Source organism: Dicentrarchus labrax, unplaced genomic scaffold (genome assembly GCF_905237075.1).
Source record: "Dicentrarchus labrax unplaced genomic scaffold, dlabrax2021, whole genome shotgun sequence".
Taxonomy (NCBI): domain Eukaryota; kingdom Metazoa; phylum Chordata; class Actinopteri; family Moronidae; genus Dicentrarchus; species Dicentrarchus labrax.
In genome coordinates this window covers 16,481,837-16,502,849 of record NW_026136712.1, presented here as the reverse complement: position 1 = coordinate 16,502,849, position 21,013 = coordinate 16,481,837, and the positions used below count along the sequence as shown (strand labels likewise).

The following is a 21,013-nucleotide window of genomic DNA, read 5'->3' as shown; positions in this document are numbered from 1 at the left end:
GATCATTCATTGTGTTTCCCACTAGTGTTTGTACCATGTTGGCTATTTAAGAGCATCTTGCTTGTGGTAAGATAGGTCACTTTGTGAGCTGCAAGTCAGTATCAAACCACTTACTGGACCTCATAAAACCTTTTGCTGGAAAATGACTGTCCTATCATTGTTTAGCAACCCCAGCTAGGCGAAGCAGCTCTTTTGGTTTGAGGCAAGTTTCAGCCAAATCATCAATTAGTTCTCATCCTCATGTTAGTAGAAACCTTGTTTGAAAATCCAAACAATATTTGTGTTTTGCTACAAAGAGCAATCGCACATGCAACGTTAGAGAGAAATATTAGGGTAATCTTGGGCTAAATGATGACTTGATGCTATCTTTTTCCCTGATTAAAGCTTTATCTTATCTCTTTATCTAGCATTTTTTAATTAATATATATTCTAATTAATATGTTATGGCATAAGCATGATATCATGTATGATAACAATACAATAATAACCTTAACTTGTATTTCCCTTTTTAAAAAACAAGCTAGCAAATTGCTTCACAGACATAAGAACCGATAAAACAGTCACATAAAATAAACATGATAAATATTCAATTTACAAGAACAAATATGTAATTTGGAGAGATAAAATTAAATTATTAAAAATAAAATTAACCGTCAAACTAATTAAAAGACAATTTGTAGAAATTAGTCTTTGGAAGAGCGTTAAAAGAGGACACTGGTGTTGATTTCTAATAGAAGACTTTTCGACTTTTTTGAAAGATCGTGCCCTAGACTTCAGGTTAAGATCAGGAGTGTAATGTGGGATGCGTCAGGGTCTAGCTGCCTTAAAAACAAGCAGTAAAACTAAAAAATCAATGCTGAAGGCCACAGGTGACCAATGCAGGTAGGCCAATATACTGTAGCCATTAAATACATATCGAAGACAAGGTTTTGGACTAACTTCAAGTTTCAGCACCACGGACAGTGACCCTTATGAGCAAGCCCAGAGCGATGTGTCACCATGTGCTACAGTGGCTGTGTGTGTGTGTGTGTGTGTGTGTGTGTGTGTGTGGTACCTTAAACTGCTGCTGTGTGCCATTGTGTTGTGGTGAGAGCAGTTGCAGGATTCTGGGAATCAGGTCTCTGTAGGAGAAGCTATAGGTTCCCAGTGCGGCTGTCAGCACATTCTGGGCCCTGCTACGTACCTACAAGGACATGCATACACACACACACACACACACACACACACACAGATATCAACACACAACATACACACACACACACACACACACAAACAGATGTACATGCATACATTCTCAATTCATTTCTATTTCACCAGAGATATTTATGTTAATACCATCAGGTAAATGGGAACCAGCAGATGTTCTGATTGAATTTTTCTTGTTAATTTGTCTTGTGTGTGGTTTTACCTGGCTGTAAGTGCTGGTAGAAAGCAGCAGCAGATTACAGAGCAGCTCCTGATGAACCACTTTATATTCACTGCCGTCAACCACCAGCTTCCTCATCTACTCACACAGAAATAACATTTTCAAATATTATAAAAACACCAACTTCTCACTGAGAATAAAAGAAAACATTTGCCTTCACGTGCATGTAATTACAGCTACATCTGCAACCCCACACAAGATGTATGTTTTGTCAAACTAACCTCATGCTGGAGCAGAACCCGGTCAATGAGCAATGCTCTAATGTGCTGCTTTTTCCCATGAAGCTGCAGAAGGAAATACGACATACTTAAATCACCCTGCAATTGACTCACTAAAACTGACAACAAACAGCAGCCTTGTTGCGCTTTCCAACTCACCCTGTTTTCCATGGACTTCTTGACAAGAGTGAAGCTCTTCCAACGTGAGTCAAACTCCTTCTTGTGAGTGCCTCGGAAAAACATGAGGTCACTGATGATCTGTAGTCAAACAGACAGGCAAAGGGCGCTGTGAGACCTCCGCAGGCCTACCACAGGGTAGAATAATAACATTCCACACATGAATAATAAAAAATCACAAGTGCTGGACACCTTAATGATGACAAAGAGTGACTTTGTGTCATCCTCCGAGTGCTCCAAGATGTGATCTGGATTGGAAAAGGTAGATATAGATTAATTGTGCATCACAATCACATTCCAAACAAAGTCAGGAGTTTAAGGTTTGAGTGCAATTGGAGTGGAATTTAAGTCTTCACTCACGTAGCAGCAGTCTCATGGTTTGGCAGATGGACTCTCTGTAATTCTCCCGTGAATCATCTGGAGGGGAGGAGACACACAGACGTCCCGTATGGACACAGAATGCAGGATGAGCGGCCTTATCATCAACTGAAACTGTGAGAGAGTGACTAGTGGGGCATGTGTGCTATTTGGCTGCTTGTTTGTGTTTTCTTACCGTAGTCAACACCTATATGCAGCTTGATCTCTCCCAGATTTACCATTGAGGGAACACTGAGAAGCAACAAAAGGCGAGGAGCAAAAACGTGACAAGCCTGCACAAAAAAAGTGTTTTTTTTTCATATACTATGTGTGTGTGTGTGTGTGTGTGTGTGTGTGTGTGTAGCTGTAGGACTCACAGGTCAGATACGTGTGGTCCATCCAGAGGGGGCAGCATGCTTCCAGCTCCAAGAAGGCAGTGCTGCACAATAGCAAGACTCTGCAACAGCTCCTCCCTGTGAATCAGACCACACGTTACAGTCCTTGTCATAGCAGTGTTTGTGTGTGTTATGAATTCACTTAGCATGTCTATAATGGTGTATCAACACTCATGAGAAGCTAAATTCAACCTCTCTCCGTCTGTGCTTCATCAAGAGTGTAAAGGCAGATATTAAAAACAGATGTTAAACTTCAGGTTTCTGGACGCAGACCAATCTAATTCATCAGTAATGAAAGGCCACTGGTTTCTTTGTTTTGTTTGTGTGTGTGCCTGATTACGTCTAAAGATGGAAAACTAGGGAAAATGACGGCACACCTGCTCATTGGCTGATCTCCAGAGACATGGCCCTTGATTCGCTGCAGCTCAGGGTGCAGGAGGCGGGACAACAGCTGGAAAACAAAGTTCTCCTCCTCCTGGCTAGGCACATGCCAACACATACCCAAGGCTGCCACATCTCCAGCTCTGCCCCAGTCCTGGAGAGAGAGAGAGAGAGAGAGAGAGAGAGAGAGAGAGAGAGAGAGAGAGAGAGAGAGAGAGAGAGAGAGAGAGAGAAGTTTTTCTCAGAAAGTTGTGGAGAAGTTTTCCACTGGAACAACTGGCAAGCAAACCGGTACATGCAATCCACCTCAAAACTACAGCCCTGTGTCATCTAGTGGTTTAAGTAATTGAAACACTTGTAAAGGGTAAGGACACTTATCAGTGGCAACACATTGATCTACTATCAGATGACAGACTAGCAGATGAATACGACGAGCAAAATACTGCAAAATGAGAAAGAAAATCAAATCTAAACAAAATGCAGACCATGAACTGCAGATGAAAAGAAGTCAGTAATTGAAATTGTGGAAAGCAGCCGAGGGACGTAGGTGTAAGTCCTGCCACTTAGACATCAAAGCAGAACCACACATCCCCCTCACTCATGTACAAAAACATGGTAAAATATTATCAAGGTTTTGGAGAAAAAAAAATAAAACATTCCAGAGAAGCTTTTCTTTCGGGGGTTGACAGAAATACTGCAGGGCAAGCAGCTCGGTTTGCCTCCCGCTGCCACAGAGTGAAACAGATATAAGAAAAATCACCTTTGAACTTTAATTTAGCAGCATTAAAGACAGATTACGCAACATTTAAAAAGAATAATTTAGCACATTGGTTGTATAAAATGATGAAAAGTTCAACTCATGAGCAAGTTAATGGGCCCTTTCTAAATTCAATATACACAGCCTCACTTGCCCTGGTGTTACTAATAGCTTATGGCGGTCAGCATTAGCTAATGTTGTAACTAATTCACTTTTTCAATTCTATTTTACTTTTACACTAGTTATAGTATTGATTATTATCCTGTTGCCCAATCAGAGCTTAGTGGGTGGGGTTATTAATCTCCCATAGCTAGCAGTACATTGCTAGCTTCTGATGTCATGATGTCTGTGGGTCGATACATCACTCTGTACTGATTGGTTGGGGCAAAACAAAACAAAATAACCCTCATCCTAACAAGAAATCACCTAACATGGACACAGTGACTGAATGAATTAAATAGAACCACTCAACGCAGGTCCAGTGTGTAACATTGAGGAGAATCTATTGACAGTAATGAAATATAATATTTGGTTTATATATTACATATATTCATATATTATTATTTAGTGTACAATCACCTGAATATAATAATCATTGTGTTTTTGTTACCTTAAAATGGGACGTTTTTATCTACAGTCTTCCATGGAGTTCCCCATGTTTCCAGAATGGACAAACACTGGTTGTCGATGGGGCCTTTCGCGTTTTTCTCCTACACACTTCACCACTAGATGCCACTAACTCCTCCAGACTGTTCCTTTAAAATGAAGCAATATCTACCTGTGACCTCTCATTGCAGGTGAATTGTGACCAGCTCATCTAAAGAATGTTTCCTCTCTTTCTTTAATCACCTTGTGACCCTTTGGGGGTCCCACTCCCCAAGTTGGGAACCACTATCTTAGACGAATGAAGGCTTTCTCTTTACAGTTTATGTTCACGTTCCATGTGAGTAGATTCTGTCATAATCATCCTTTCTTTCTTGTCTATTCTCTGTGTACTTTAACAGCAAACATTTATCTACATTATTTAGTTACATAAGTTTATTTGTTTCTACTTGAAGATAAAGAGAGACAGTGACTGAGAGAGAGCAGTATTAGCAGTGTATGGTCCAGCAGTGTAGCCATTTAATTTCAATTTGATAAATGCTTTCTAATTCTCTTAATGGAAACGGAAATTGTATAGCAATTACTGAACCTGTAACAGCCCATTTAATTAAACTGTGAGGAAGAGAAGTTTTAAAGGTTTTACTTGTGGCATTTTGTGTTTCAAAGAAACCTTGTTCCAGACTAGATACTACAATGGCTGTGATAACTGCCAATTTACATTTGAGGAGGAAACTATGCATTTAAAGTAGTAGTAGGACTGGATTTAAAGATATAATATGCAACATTTCCACAATAAAATTTCTATAAACATTAGACCTATGTTATATATTTTGTTGAATTGTGTACTTATATTGGTCATTTTTGACTTTATATTTTAACCGGATGAAGGATTTCAGTCATCAGACGGTATTAGAGAAACAAGCTGAGCTAACGTTAGCAGCAGCTCGGCTGACAGGGACGTCCTTTGTCTGGCAAAAAGCGTTGATTTTTAAGGTGAAACTGCATTATTCAGTGTTTTTAGCAGTTTTAATCACCAGGTCTGTTTGTTTTGGAGCGGAGGAGACCTCTGCAGATAATTGGACCGGCGGTAGAAACCTCCTGAAAGATGAACACTGAAGGAATCCTAACCGGGAGAAGCTGACTGCAGTGACAGCAATGGCGGTAAAGACAACAACTCCCATGATAAATATTGTACTTTTAGATGATTAAATATTAAAGACTGTTTTGTCTTTTAAATGAATCTTCCTGTGTGCCATATAGAATTGCAGAGGTTCCTGTGTTTACCCGTATAGGCAGGTCAGTATCGAAGCCTCCAGAGGTGCTGCGGTACTCGGTGGGATAGATGAGGGACAGCGACCGGAGTGTGTGCTCCAGGAGATTGCAGGCGAGTGTGTACGCCCGTTTGCAGCGGAGACGCACACACACACACAGGATCCGCTCCAGGTCCCCTTGGTATTTTAACAGCTGTTCACCATCCACACGGGTTACCTAAAAACAACACACACACAAGTACATGCACACACACACACACACACACACACACACACACACACACACACACACACACACACACACACAGACACAGGCAATTCAGTGGGGAGTTGTGTCTTAAATATTGAGGTTCTCCAATAAATCACAGCATCTGGCTCGCTCCCACTCGCATTAAGCTCCCAGGAGTAATAAAACAAAGCAGAAAGGGTATCAATATGTTCTGGTTAACGACAAAGCGCTTTGATATTTATGACCATACTGGGTGCACGCTGCAAAAAATGTCATTTGGTCATCATTTTTTTCTCATACAATGTCACAATGATATTCTTATTGTTTAAAACGAGTGCAAATGTCTCCCTGTTCCACACTTTTTATGTGTTTTATATTTTATTCTGAACTTTCGTAGAAACACATAAAGAGACCTCGATTAAAAGGAGACCAGACAAATCACTTCAGTAGTAGTGAAGGAACGGCTCCAAAATATTCTCAAAACAAATTGATCTGTAATGAAATATACAGACAGTACTGGCGGACTTTTCTATTATTTTAAGATTAACTAACATTTTTAGACACAAACATGAACTCATATTTTTTAGAGTGTTGAAGCCCTTGGGATGCTATAGATCCTCGTCTCACCTCGGAGAGCAGCTGGAGATTCCACAACAGCTCCTTATCCAGCTCGTCTTCACCCGGCAACTCCTCATCTACACACACACACACACACACACACACACACACACACACACACAGAGAAGCTGAACAATGTACTGTATTGCTCCCCTGACAGACTGATCTCATTTTGCTGAATGTCGGGGTCATTTCAGTTTTTAGTCATCAGCAATGTCGGATTGTCAGTCAGTAGTCACTGCGGTCCAGAATGACATATTTCAACATCTACTGGATGGATTGCAATGAAATTCTCTACAGGCATTCATGGTCCCCAGAGGTTGAGGCCTAAACACTTTGGCAGTCCCCAGATTTGTCCTCTAGTGACACCACGAGGTTGACATATGTGGTAAAGAGCCACTATCGTCAAAAATCGAATTGGTTGTTTATGACCAAATACCTGCACAATTGCATTCCCATCAGCCTCAGCAGAACTTTCTGTTTGCATGCTAACACGCTAAACTAAGGTAGTAAACAAAAATGATGACATGAGCATGTAATTGTGAGTATGTTGGCATGCAGAAAATTAGCATTAAGCATTAAAATACAGCTGTCCCTAAGTACTGTATAGTTTCACCGAGGTGCTAGCATGGCTGTACACGTTTGAGTGTTTTATAAAAATCCAATAAAGAAAAAACATGCCTATACCTAAATAAATTGTATTTCTTGCTGGGTAAGTCACCACATTACCAACTCAAATGTTATGTTCTTAAAACCTTTGTTCCATTAAGCCAGTGCTTTAACAACCAGCTGCTAGGCTGAACAATATCTAATCAAAAAACAATTTTGATTCAGAATACTCTAATAACTTCACCCTGCGTCTAATAAGATCTCTTAATTGTTCTGAGATAACTGTGATCTGATAATGTGTTAAAAACCTGAAGATTTATCTTTACTGTGCAAACTCTGGTTTTCATTTAGCAGCTTGTCAATAAAAACTCATTAGATTCTAAAGGCCCTCGGATGGTCTTCATGAAAACACACTACACTTAACGCTACACACACACTACACCGTTCTACACACACGCACACGGTGTGGTACTGACTGTCAGTAATGTGGAAAATGACGCTGCAGCAGTGAGGGACGAACAGACGGAGAGACTCAGCGGGATGACACTGCAAACAGACACACACATACATATTTAGATGCCCAAGCTGAAAACGAAACATGCAGAAAAATTTTAAAGAAAATTAAGCGAAGTAAAATAACCTGTATAAATACTTAAAATTAAGTGAGTGTAACTACAGTATGATATGTATGTGGGGGTGGTGAATGAAAACAATCTGATGAAAAAAACTACATTTGTATCATACATGATAAAGTTGTATCATGTATTAATATCTGATAAAGACACATACATACCTTAGCAGCGGCTCTGCACATGTCAGCCACCATCCTGCCAGACACACACGTCTCAAAGATGTTGGAGGTGGCAAAGTTATACACCTTCTGCAACGCCATCTAACACAAAGGCCAAGTTTGGAAGTTTGGATCAGATGGTGCATATGTGCTACTTAATGGGTACTATGTGTTTTTCCTGTGTCAAATTTTCCACAGACATCACACAAGAGTTACAGATTAAGTGTAACTAATAATATAAGCCATATTTTGGGAAACTCAACAGTTCCACAGCAACAGCTGCTACCATTCATCAGGGGTTATATGAGACTAATACTGTGGAGATGATAGAAGACATAGCACTGATTATATTCAAAGTACTCAGCTAGATCATGGGGACTGTGGCTGCTAAATTGTGTTGTAATAGTAACAATGACTATCTTTATAATACAATCACTTTTCTATTAGGGTTAACTTTTATATTTCTCTATAACATCAAATATTCATGATTAAATAAACAACCATCAAGTTTAAAAAAACTGATTATTTATGTATTATTTATCTATTTATTTAAAAGGACCAGTGTGTAGAATTTACTGAAATCATAGGATTTACTAGAAACTACAGTGGCTGTGAAAGTCACAAAAAATGCAACATGCACTATCTACAGTCAGTGTTTGGTTGTCCATTCTGGGCTACTGTAGAAACAATAGTAGGGCGGACTCAGTATGAGAGGAGCCGCTTCCTCTGTAGATAAAAATGGCTTATTCGAATGTAACAAAAACACACTGATTCTTATTTTCAGGTGATTATACACTAATGAAAACATAGCTTGAAATATTACATTCAATTTCTGCAAATAGATTCTCCAAAATGTTACACACTGCACCTTTAATAATTAAAAGTCAGCTACACTACTTGTTATTACATTTAGCTATATCCTGCACAGTGGAATCTCTCAAGTCAAATAACCTAAACAGTTCCAACGTTGTCAAAACATTTTGTATTCATGTAGCACTCATAGTAAGGAGCTGATTTAGTGAATTAAGTTTCAGGGCATTTAAGGTTAGCCGTCTGTATTAGAACTGTTTAGCTCAGGTTTGGGATTAGTGAATTAATGGACTTAAAAGAGAGTGACGTTGCCTTTAAGTCAAGGATGTACTGGTGAGTGTCTGAGTGTGTGTGTGTGTGTGTGTGTGTGCTACCTTGTATATTTCTGTGGAGCATTGTGTTAGGATGGTGTTAACAGTAGAGGACAGGCCCAGCTCCACCAGGCTCTCGAGATGAGTCTGGGTATCTGTTTCCATCTCATCACGCGTCTGTTCCAGGGTGCTGCTGTCTATCAGAGCAAAACACCTGCACGAGCACAGACACACACATACATACAAAAGGCACACACTTATGCACTTGTCAGCAGTGAAAATGTCAACATCGTTACGGTGAAAGAGGCTGTTTTACGTGGATGCAGACCGGTGCATTTCAAACAGGAAGAGATACACTCATACTCAGACGCTGACAACAAGGCTTAACAAAGTGACAGTTTGACTTGTTAATTTGTCTCTACCTGTCCAGAAACTGGAGAACGAAGTCTTCAAATTCAGCTGAAGCAAAACACAGATCTTTCTCAATCTGAGGAGGCGAAACAGAAATGACTGGTTAGTGTATTTGTATAATATGAGAATATTAGATTTTAAGTCATTACTGTGTGTGGGCTAGTTTTATTTCCAAATAATTAAAGGAATTGTTCAACATTTTGGGAAATATGCTCATTCGCTCGAGGGTTACACAAGAAGATGGATACCGCTCTCATGTTTTTACGCTAAATAAGAAGGCGTTTAGCTTAGCTTAGCTTAGCATAAAGACTGGAAGCAGAAGGAAACCAAGCTAGCCTTACCATACTGCGCATCACCAGTTCACAACTTGGTTTGTACTAAGCAAAAGCTGGCTGCATATTTAGTCTACCGTACAGACCACATACATGAGAGTGGTATCAATCTATTGATCTAACTCTTTAAAAATGTCAAACAATTCCTTCAATAAAAAAGGGAGATGGTCTTCAAATGATTAAGGCAAAGTAACAACATTTTGTAAATATTATTTAACCTCTTTTCTGACTAAATTAATGCGTCTGTACCTCTGTGAGATCACTGTGTCGCGAAGGAGCAGACGAACAATCCACTAAAGGCACCAGAGTGGTGAAGGTGGCGATGAACTGGAACGTAATCTGGACAGAGCAACACAGCGGGAAACAGATCAATTTACATCATCTGACGTGGTCAAGGCCTAAATTAAATAACCCAACAGATGTCGGTGGAATAACTTTTTCAAATGTATTAATTCATTCTGGCGTGATGGATTAATGTAGTCTGGAGACAATGAGCAAACCAAGAAAGAAAACCAATCCATTTTACAATCCAAGCAGAAACTGAGGACTGAGCCTCAGTAATTGCGAACTCTTCAAACTGAGATATTCATTCCACTTTCAGGAATTATTAATAGGATAGACCAGAGTACGCTGGAAGGGAATTTAATCAGCAAGAGCTGTATTGTCTACTTGTCTAACAATTCTTCTTCATTACTAATCAACACATCCATTACTCACCATGCACTTGCTGAAGTCGTTGGGGTCCACCCCTGGCAGAGAGCCCATGAGCAGTGGAAGCACGTGTGCACGGCCCTCTGGGTAGTGGTTGTTAGGGGAAACCAGGCTGCGAGCCATGCCAATCATGCAGCTGAGAGTGGCGGTGAGGGTATGCGGCTCCGTCAGGGTCTCCATCGCTGCATAGGTCCTGTTATACACAAGGTACAAGAAGGTAAAGAGCAAAATGAGATGATGGGAGAGAACTTTGAAATTGAAATTGAACTTAGCACCTGATTGCTGCAATTTGCAGATACATTCAAATTCCTTCTCAGAGTTACGAACACACGGGCATGATACACATATTTTTAGATTCAATGTGACTTCCTGAGGATATCATTATTTATATTTCCATCGTGCATAAACGCCTAAATCTGCTTAGAAAGAGATGTTCCTCATTCATATCTGCAGAACTTGCCTGGGAATCTTCACGTCTTTAAGTGTTCTTCAGTATCAAAGTAATCCAGTGACAGTTGTCTGTACATCCATGGATACATTACTAACAGGAGCTGCTAATAGCTAATTTAGCATCCATATAATGGTGCCAATCTGCAAAAATATAATGCTCCATGGTGACATTATACTTCCTGTTTACATCCCAGAAAACCCCCAAATTATGGGAATTGTTTTGTTTACAAATCACAGAAAAATGCAGAATAATAATAGGAGTTACAACAGCCATTAATACGTTTTTACAGGTTGCACTGTCAATATTGGTTTTGACAGTAGGCTTCATGGCAGATATTTCACACAAACACTTACTTCTCAAGTACAGGTGGTATGGCTAGTTCTGGTGTGAGGAGAGCCAGGTTCTGAAGAGCGTAGGCTGCATCCGTACTGCCGGTTTTACTGCACATCACCAGAAGAGGGCAGATGAACACAGAACAACATACAGTACAGTGTCGTCAACAACACACACACACAGACACAGATAATCACAGATGACCTGTGTTTGTCCAGATTAGGCTTGCTGTTGCTGAGGCCTCCGTCTTGAGGCCAGTCACTGCGCTCGTGAGACACAGCAGGGTTTGGACTTAGATAACTGATTGGCACTGATTCCTGTGGCGTGTTTACATGGCAGCAATCCACACTGATGTGACGACTTGTAGGTCAAAACTATTTAAAACTGGGTTAAATTTGAAAAACTCAGGTAATTCAGATGTTTAGGTTTCATATAACCATTGTTTTACATACATTTCAAGCACCTCCTAACTACACACTGAAATAGATTCAATGCTGTTGAGATAATGGTTAAAAGTTACCTACATGTCTCCAGAACGTTCACTTTTCAGCCAAATTTAGCCCTGCCAATCACCAAAACAGTTTCGCTAGCTGTGATATTTAGCAGAAAAGGGACATTATTTTTTAGATAAAACTAATAACTGGAAAGTGTGAAGCCAAATATGCCATCAGAATCTATTCTAAACTGAACTTCTGGCTCAAAAGATGGATGTCTTAGAGATTTCGGTCATTAAATGTGGGTTATAAAGACCACTGATTGGCTCTGACTGTGCAACAGAACGCTCACACTACTCCCACAATGACACCTATATTTCTGCCTGAGTAGAAATAGTATCTATCAGACTTCCCACACACTGTCTTTGTTTTTAAATGTCATCTTACAAGCTATTTTTACAGAACAGCTTGTCTTAAAAGCTAATATCAAATTATTTCGGCTTCTCTCTCTCTTTCGTTTGATTCTATTATTGTAAGCTTACTTTTTCACTAATACTTTTCCACTATGATGTCTTACGTGTTGCTTAATTTGTTTCATGCTTTTGCTTTCAAGGCCTCTTATGTCCTCTAATTAAATTTTATCTTTTTACCACTTTGTACATCTTTCTTTAAAAGTGCTCTATAAATAAATCACTTGCTGAATAATGCTGACTCACTGTGTTGTATTTCTAGTGATCCAACTGTTAGAAAGAAATGATCTTATATGATGCCAGTGAATGTGTACAAATATGCATCACATGTATAGTGTATCTTGTTTAAATGAAGGAATATGTGTTTGTATGTGTGGATGTATGCATGTACATGTGTTATAATCCTTATAGTAATAGAATTCCAAGGATGTTACAATTTCTCCATATCTCTTATGTTGAAACATAGGTCTAACTATGTAAGATTACACACATAAAGATAGGTTGTAGTTTCATTTAAGTAGTTAAAGTATTATGGCAAACAACCACCAACATGCAGTACCTGAACATGGCCAGCAGGGCGGCCCCGATGAGGCTTCGGGTGAACTCTTGCAAGTCTGTATCAGTCAACCTCTGACACTCAGGAACCAGCATGATCCAGCTGGGGGCAGCATGACGTTCCCGGTGCACGCGACGCACAACGCTCGCTGGGAGACGCTGAAGCAGCCGCATAAGTCGAGACTGCAGGCAAACACACACACACACACACACCCACACATATTCAACATTAGCGTTATCATCCAGAGACACATTCAGACAGTCTGCAGTAAACAGATCTGTGATATCGTTCTTTTCTCCGGCACTCGTGCATTTCATTATTGCCTTGTTAGTGCGGAGAGAGCCCGCCAAGTCCTGAGTGACAGGTTATAAATCAAAGGAGTGTGACAGGAAGCAGCTGAAAATGTGTTCACAACTCGCTCCGAGTGTGTGCATGTGCGTGTGTGTGTGTGTGTGTGTGTGTGTGTGTGTGTGTGTGTGTGTGTGTGAGGGGGAGAGAAAGAGACTTACCTGCCAGCGACCATGATTGGAGGGATGGTAGAAGGAGGCGATGCTGTTAAAAAGGCAGGTCAGCTCCTTCTGTGCAGGATTTCCTGGTCCACCCTGCAGGAATATAAATCAACAAGATAATTAAGTAGCTGCAATAAAAAATAGACATGTTTTTTAATGTGTTATTAAGATAAAAAGTCAGCAGAGTGTGTACCAGAAGCGCTGTGATCCACAACACCAAGTGTCCAATGTCATAGGAGTTGGTGAGATACCGCGGTGCCACCATCTGACTGACCCCAACTGGAAGGTTCAGACTGCGCAGGATCCTGGTGAAGATCTAGTGTAGAGTTTCATCTCATTAACGTGGTCCAGCAGTCCCAAATAGAATACATTAACAGAAACCCTTTGATATCCACATAATTCTGTTAATGACTCACTGTGGGAATATACGGGGTCCAGTCCACGTAGCCGATGTTATCGTTGGCGAGGCGAGCAAACAGGTTCACGAGGTGCTGCAAGACAACATAACACAAACAATCACTGCGAGTACAAAGAACATTCCCAGAAGTGAAGGCTGTCATTCCAAGAAATAAATATAGCTGCTTTGCAAGAAAAAAAAAAGGAGATGTTCAAGAAGAGAGGAAGAGTGCACAGCCAGGCCGTTGTGAGGCCAGGAGGCTGGATGACAGCAGAGCGGAGGCACAAATGGAAAATCTTATCTGCATGCCGAGTGGAAACTTAAAGCCAATACTTTAACAACATTTCAACATTTCAATCATCATCATCAGGAAATGTAGGAAAGTGTGTCAATTCAAATTACTCAATCCATTTTTAGGGAACTGGAAAGCTACGTGGTTCATTGCTCAATCATTTAAAAATATTTTCAAAAATCCACCGCTTGTTGTTGCAGATTTATATGGAAAATTGAGAGGTGGAATTTTCACATTCATTTCAGCTTTAAGTATCTTTGCTGTGGCATGAAGATTTTAACTTTCAAGCCAGTGAACAGTTTGTAGGTGTCAAATAATTAAAAAAATACCTGAAATATTGTGTGTGCATTTGTGTATGTGTGTGTCTCACCCCTTCCCAGCTGGGCTGATTTTGCACCGACGTCCAAAGACTCATTAATTCATCGAACCACAACCTGAAAATACGCAAAAAAAACAACATTATATTGACACACACACCTGAAGCTGAATTCCCCTCAACTATCTCCAATTCCCCAACATATAAACTCCACTCCCTCCCTTGTAGACTCTGAAGGAGAGAGAAAAAGAGAATCGGAAAAATAGAGTATTGAAGATGATGTATTGTGGAAACTGCGCGGAAACCGCTGATGAATCCAAGACTAAATCAGGACAAATAGCATGTGAAAGAGTGAACACAGTGAAGAATGCAGTGAACACAGTGAAGAGCCTTGGTAGCTGGAACACAACCATGAATGGTGCGAAGAGAGAAGGGACAAAGGCTTTCCAATGAAGCAAAATATTAGCAAAAGAAGGAGACAGTAAGCACTGGTAACGCAAGGAGGACATTATTTATTGAAACTCCTGGGTGCACAGGGTCTGAAAATGTGGTCATACTTTGGTCATACATGACATGCACTTTTAAGGCAGTGCACGGCCACAGGATCCACACTAATTTAGGTTTCCATCCCGGGATCAAAAATGGTCACAAAAATGCAACACACTCTACCTTTTTCTGCTGGCAGAGATTGTTCTATAAATAAACAAAGGGGTGCTTTTGCTAAAACTTTATAAACCCTTTGTGTTAGCTCTGGCCGAGTCAAGCTGCACTTGGCGTATAATCCGGTTTTTAAACAGAGCCATTCAAGTTGGCCCACTTACTGGAAGGCCTGGCTGTGTTCCTCCGGGGGCATGATGGTGGGCAGGAACAGCTCCATGTTGCTGATGGCCTTCTGCATAACTACGTCAAACACGCACAGCAGGGGGCGCCACTCATCCAGCATCTCCTTGGTGGACGATGCAGGGAAATACCTGGGAAAATCACAAGAACACACAGAAACACACACGCAAGCAAGGACAGACGTGAGTGCAAATAGATGCAGACAAGCAAAGACAGACTGGAGATACACATACACACATTGATCTACAGTACACAGCTCAACTGAAGATCAAAGCAATACATTATCCGCCGAACAAATTACATGATCACAGAGGATGAGGACTTACAGTCTGCAGCTTTTGATCAAAGCCTTCAAAATGTGGTCCACTGAGCTGCAAACAAGCGGAGAGAGGAGGTGTGTGAGTGTTTGTTTGTGGAGGAGTTACGCTTTCACTATCTTGTGAGATCCGCATGGCCTCACCGAAGTTTAAAAAGCCATCAACATTCATGCTGCAACTAAAAGTTATTTTTCGCAATCAGCCAATCTGTTGGTTATTTTTTCAATTAATCTTTTAGTCAATAAAATGTCAGAAAATAGCGCACATAAAGAGTTCCCCGAGCCCAAGGTGACATGTTAAAATATCTTGTTTTGTCTGACTAACAGTCCAAAGATAATAGGTTTACAGCAATTCTTACAGCAAGAGAAACCAGATACTGTTTGACATCAATAATTGACTATTCCTAACCATTAATTATTTATTTCACTTTCTAAATTCTTTAGGAAAGAGGTTAACTTTTGGACTTTTGGAATAGAAATGTAACAGAACCATACGAATGTACTTATCCCCCAGTTTGCTTTCTTGCAGGGAGTTAGATGAGAATATTGGTACCACTCTCATGTCTGTACAATAAATACGAAGCTACAGCCAGTAGTTGGCTGATGAGTGAGAAACAGCTGGTTCTGTCAAAAAATAACTAAATCAGTCTACCAGCAGTTTTTCTGTTTCTGGTCTTTATGCTAAGCAAGCTAAGTTAGCTGGCTGCTGGCTATAGCTTCATACTTAGAATACATACACGAGAGTGGTATTCATTTCCTCATTTAACTCCCAGCAAGAGGCAAAAAATCCCTAAATGTCACACTTTTCCTTTAATGCAGGTATGTATTCAAGGTTTGGGTATGCAATAAACATTTATAGACCTTTAAAATTAAATAATGGGGTATAAAACCAGTTAAATCAACAGGAAGTGCATATAAAGGAAGGCAATTCAGTGCTCCAACCTTTTGCAACAGGTCAATATAAAGGTAAAACGTCATACTTGGGGAACCAGATGAGTCCAAGGTGCTCCGTTTTGGAGTAGACGACCCTCTCGTACAGATCATAGAGTGGTCGCCATGGCAACTGAAGGTCATCCCTTGACAGTAGTTCCTTCTTCCTGTTTGACAAAAAAAAGGAGGAAAAAAAGCAAATTATCGCCTGTCCTCTTTATTAGGATTTTGCAGGTCTTCAGTCAGGTACTTTAATATTAAAACCTATGAGGGAAAAAAAAAAAAACCCAGTCAAGACAAAATGATGGTAATAATGTTATATTGAAGTGAGAAACTACAGGGTGTCTGAAAGAGTCTGTAATTGTGTGAAAATGAGTCACTACCTCACAGGCTGAACTCAACATAATGATGACAACTTCCAGACATGTGTGCAAACATAACACTGTGATTCTTTTTATTAAATAAAGCATAACTGGACTGATGGCTGCAGACATGAGTAATTTGCAGGTGTAGACTCAGCTGGGATAAAATGCTCACAATACAACCTCCCTTTGAGGGACTCCGGAGAGAGAAATTTAGAGGGCTTAAGATCTGAAAGGAGACACAACCAGCTATCTGCAAGCTGTGAAGTTACCTTTTACTATGATTGTTGATTTTTCAAACATCCTGTTAAGCTTTTAAATTGCACGGTAACCGCCAGTGTGCCACCGATGAGGACTTTATAAGCTATAAAAGGCAGCAGCTTTTTTAAATCCTCCTGAGAGACTTTCACATTGCTTTCTTTGTATTCTATTACTTAGTTCTTTGTAAAAATCACACTTTTTATGGGAATAAGCCCCACAGAAAAGTCAAGAGTGAAGAATATGCACAATTTCCACAGCCTCAGATTCCTCTTGTCTCCTCCTCTCTCATTCATCTAACAGCTATGGAACAGACTCTCATTGGGGAGGTTTGAAAAATGAAGGAAAGAAGAGACAATCAGGGAAATGACGGTGAAATGTGAGGGAAGAAAAAAAAAGAAGCCTATTGAGACCCGATGCGTGATGTTGAGTATCAAATTCATCTCTCAGTTGTGAGACCTGGCACTTAATATACGGTTAGCCCAGATCTTTCTCTTTTCATCTAATGGAAAACATTCAGACAAATGACATCTACATTAAGGTGTTGTTTTGTGATGGATGTGAAAATCATGGAAACAACTGGAGACAAATGAGAAGTGATGAATGTGACCGTCTTGGAGAATATCCTGCAGTCGCTGATCTGAGAGACAAAAGCAGGGAGTACTGTTAGGCCAACATACTTCACTGTCGTTTTTACTTACCATGATTGTGTGTGTAACTAACTACATTTACTCAAGAACTCTACTTACTGTGCTTTGTCCATTTTATGCTACTTTAAATATTTACTTGACTACATTTTAGAGAGAAACCAAAACGAGAGATTTCCCATCTAAACTTGTAAGATTATTTCATTTAAATAACTGTTAGACACCATTAGTGGTCAACTGATTCAATATTTACAAGATACGAGAAAAGCAAATATTAGAGGAAAGGACAAAAAAAACAATGCAACTTTGTGTAGAAAAACTTTTTATACCACATTAATCATCTAATGACGCCCCCAGATTTACTTTGTGACCCTTTGAGGGGGCTTGACTCCTATGTTGAGAACACGGGACTAAACTACCAAACTAAGTGAAAGTATTAACACCTATTATCTCACTCACAGGGGCCATTTTTAAGAGCAGACTGACTAACTTTACTTTTGAAACAGCAGTTTTATGATGATAATTAGCAGGATTCTGAATGAAGAGCTTTTGCCTGTAATGGAGAATTTCTGTTGTACTACCTTTAGCAAAAAGTCTTCTTCTGCCACTGGTCAACTAACTCTGACTTTGTATGATTCATATGATTGTCACATTTTTTATAACCACTCCAAAAAACATACATATAAGTTACATTGTATGACTGAACTGCCATTTGATTTTCACTCCATCTACACTGAAAACATATAATATTGTTAAATAATATAATATTGTGTTGCCCTTGTGTGCCTTTTCTTAGAAATATAGAATGAATATCTATCAATCTAAATACTGGACAGAAATTTTTGTTACCCTGTCTGAGGATGTTGGGGAGGAAATTTAACCTAATGCTCTTAGTGTGCTGTTTGTGGTTACGCCTTCATTACCTTCCCTCCACATGTGCCAAAAGTATGTCACAGTAAAGCCTTTACAACCCCGTTAGCCAGACGTCTAATACTGACACCTGGACATCAACGATCCCTCCCTCTCATACTCTGGATTAGAGATATTGTATATTTTATCTGATTGGAAATTGTATTTGTATTCAGTGTGATGTGGTATTGCAGGTCTTAATTGTACATATTTCGTTATCTCTGTCTTTACTTTCCATGTTTTTTTGTATATACCTTGCTGGCACGTGTTCTGTGTTGTGTCCTGTATAATTGACAGGACAGCTGGAGATAGACAGGAAACGGGGAGAGAGAGAGGGGATGACAGGCAGCAAAGGGCCACAGGTCAGAAGACTCTAGGTGAGTACACTGAGTACTTTCTAAATTCCCTTTTCAAGTCTGCAAGTAATCTAAAGCTCCAAAATGGCAGCGATCCAAATGGCATACAGGTAAGTGGAAAATCCACTTTAACACGTCATTTGTCTTGACATCAGTATACCACTTCTAGTGTTTACCAATCGGCCTGGTCTCTGATCTAATTATACTAGAGGATACTAAAGGACAAGAGAGACTAATGCTGGGGGAGTCAGTGTTTTATTTTTCATGCAGTTCTTCTCCTGTGCTGTACTTCATAGTATATCAGGCTACCTTGATATACTTCCCTCCAGCTATAACCCCCTCCCCCCCGCTTGCTCATCCTAGGGGATCCCAAGGTATTCCCAGGCCAGATGGGATATGTAATCCCTCATGTTCTGGGTCTGCAGAGAGACATCCTCATCGGATGCTTGAACCACCTCAACTGACTTCTTTTATTCATGCGAAGGAGAAAGGTGTGGCTCTCTGAGCTCAATCCAGACGTCTGAGCTCCTCACCCTGTCCCTAAGGGGTGAGGAGTTCAGACATCTCTTATGCACTTTTTGTGTATGCCCTGTGTGTTTGTGTCACACCCACTTGAGAAGCTGAATGAGGAGCCTGGCGTAGCTCTGCATCATGTGAGGCTCCAGGTCTGGGAGCGTGACCAACTCATAGAGCAGCTTGATGAAGAGAATATGGTCTTCTTTACTGAACCTCCGGCCGTACAGCTTCAGAAACCTGAGGGTTGGAGGTTTGGGAGAGGGGGAGGGGTGAGGGCAGAGAAAGGTGAGCTGATCACTTCCCGCCTCCTGCAACTGACCCATATCCTTACACACAGTAAATACACAGCTTCAGGGGAATCTGAGTTTATGCCAAATGGACAAAGTGAATTAAAAGTCCTGGCTTTATTTAAAGTGCAGAACATGATGCCCCGATGAAGATCAGTAACACCAGGAAGTCTCCTCTTTCACCGCTCATATGACACTGATATTTGGTACCTTATCCCCCATTTGTTTAAGTGCAATACACTCTTGAAGACCTAATACTGAATATGTGGGTTTCAAAGTTAACATTGATTATTGAATGTGTAAGGAAATGCTGCCCAATGAAATTCAATCTAATACCCCTGTGACAAATATCATTGCACATTTATGAAGCTAGAAAAGTATTTATGCAACTCTGTGGCAACTTGTGAGGCTGTGGATTGTGTTTTGGTTTGATTTTTGGACAAAATATACACAGCCAATCCAATACAACAGCCTCAAAAATGACCTTAAAGCCTAAATGAGCTGCTATATAGATCCCTATCAAGAATCATAAGTGACTCTGTGTGGGTTTAACTTCTTGCTTCAACACTTACGAGAACAGTTTCTTGCACCAGAAAGCGACCCCGGGCCATAGCTCTCTGAGGAGGACCGCTCTGGACAGGTTCGCTTTGATCTCCGCCAACAGTTCCGTGGCCTCCCGGTCCAACCGGTCCGAGTAAGGCAGCAAACCGTTATACACAATCTCCTTCTGAGGGACGAACCCAGCCATATCCCCATCCGCTGTCATTTCCCACTGATACACAGGTCACTTTCTGCTGTACGGGCGCGAAAACGGTTCCTCTTTATCTAATGAATGCTGTGCCTCTTTGGATGCGCGCTGTCCAAGTTAGTGGGCATAATCCGCTGTGTCCAGCAAACCGGGCGGAAGGCAGGCGATCACAGGGGGAAAGTGTGTCACGCTAATTGAGCTGTGCAAAGCCCTGAGCGCAGAGGGCCGGTTCCGCTCTGACCTGCAATGTCAGGCGCTGCGTCACCTCTCGCTTCACACCTCACAGATATCCACCGGGGTTCGTGCACCCGCCGTGACGAACGACAGGGGGTCGGGAAAAAATGACTAGCCCACAGGTTGTTAGAGAGGGGCCATTAATGTATGGCCAGGCTTTGATTTCAGCACCACTGAGCCTAATGAGAGAAGGCTTTGATATGTGAAGGCTTTCTTCTAAGGGTAGTGGGTGGATGGTGGACTCTAGGAGGAAACCAGGAGTGCATCATTCTGGACTACAAATCCCAGAAGGCCTGCGTGCTGCGAGCTAATCTGCAGAATAATAGGATGATCTGATAACTGGATTAATGTCCCTCTCCTGTTCTACTGACCCACAGTGGCTGTTATTGTGATAAACAAAGGGATGTCTGCCAAATGCATTTAGTTAGTCAGCATCTATCTATCTA

The 21,013-nt window shown here is 40.7% G+C and overlaps 1 protein-coding gene across 1 annotated transcript in view; it reads right to left on the bottom strand.

Moving 5' to 3' along the window:
- LOC127373532 (proteasome activator complex subunit 4B-like) overlaps positions 1-20,743 on the bottom strand; it is a 35,834-nt gene extending 15,091 nt beyond the window's left edge. Inside the window, exons 1-28 of the mRNA XM_051418109.1 lie at positions 20,158-20,743; positions 19,395-19,535; positions 16,301-16,417; positions 15,331-15,375; positions 14,986-15,135; positions 14,219-14,282; positions 13,576-13,650; positions 13,353-13,475; positions 13,160-13,252; positions 12,654-12,832; positions 11,211-11,297; positions 10,413-10,599; positions 9,945-10,034; positions 9,375-9,439; positions 9,016-9,166; positions 7,835-7,933; positions 7,518-7,587; positions 6,442-6,509; positions 5,599-5,802; positions 2,951-3,108; positions 2,556-2,651; positions 2,375-2,430; positions 2,182-2,238; positions 2,014-2,069; positions 1,804-1,902; positions 1,648-1,710; positions 1,409-1,504; positions 1,055-1,183 (exon numbers count right to left, since the gene is read on the bottom strand). Of these exons, the coding sequence (XP_051274069.1) occupies positions 1,055-1,183; positions 1,409-1,504; positions 1,648-1,710; positions 1,804-1,902; positions 2,014-2,069; positions 2,182-2,238; positions 2,375-2,430; positions 2,556-2,651; positions 2,951-3,108; positions 5,599-5,802; positions 6,442-6,509; positions 7,518-7,587; positions 7,835-7,933; positions 9,016-9,166; positions 9,375-9,439; positions 9,945-10,034; positions 10,413-10,599; positions 11,211-11,297; positions 12,654-12,832; positions 13,160-13,252; positions 13,353-13,475; positions 13,576-13,650; positions 14,219-14,282; positions 14,986-15,135; positions 15,331-15,375; positions 16,301-16,417; positions 19,395-19,535; positions 20,158-20,351 (3,012 nt within the window). The 5' untranslated portion in view covers positions 20,352-20,743. The remainder of the gene's footprint in view (positions 1-1,054; positions 1,184-1,408; positions 1,505-1,647; positions 1,711-1,803; positions 1,903-2,013; positions 2,070-2,181; positions 2,239-2,374; positions 2,431-2,555; positions 2,652-2,950; positions 3,109-5,598; positions 5,803-6,441; positions 6,510-7,517; positions 7,588-7,834; positions 7,934-9,015; positions 9,167-9,374; positions 9,440-9,944; positions 10,035-10,412; positions 10,600-11,210; positions 11,298-12,653; positions 12,833-13,159; positions 13,253-13,352; positions 13,476-13,575; positions 13,651-14,218; positions 14,283-14,985; positions 15,136-15,330; positions 15,376-16,300; positions 16,418-19,394; positions 19,536-20,157) is intronic.
- Positions 20,744-21,013: the final 270 nt, after the last annotated feature.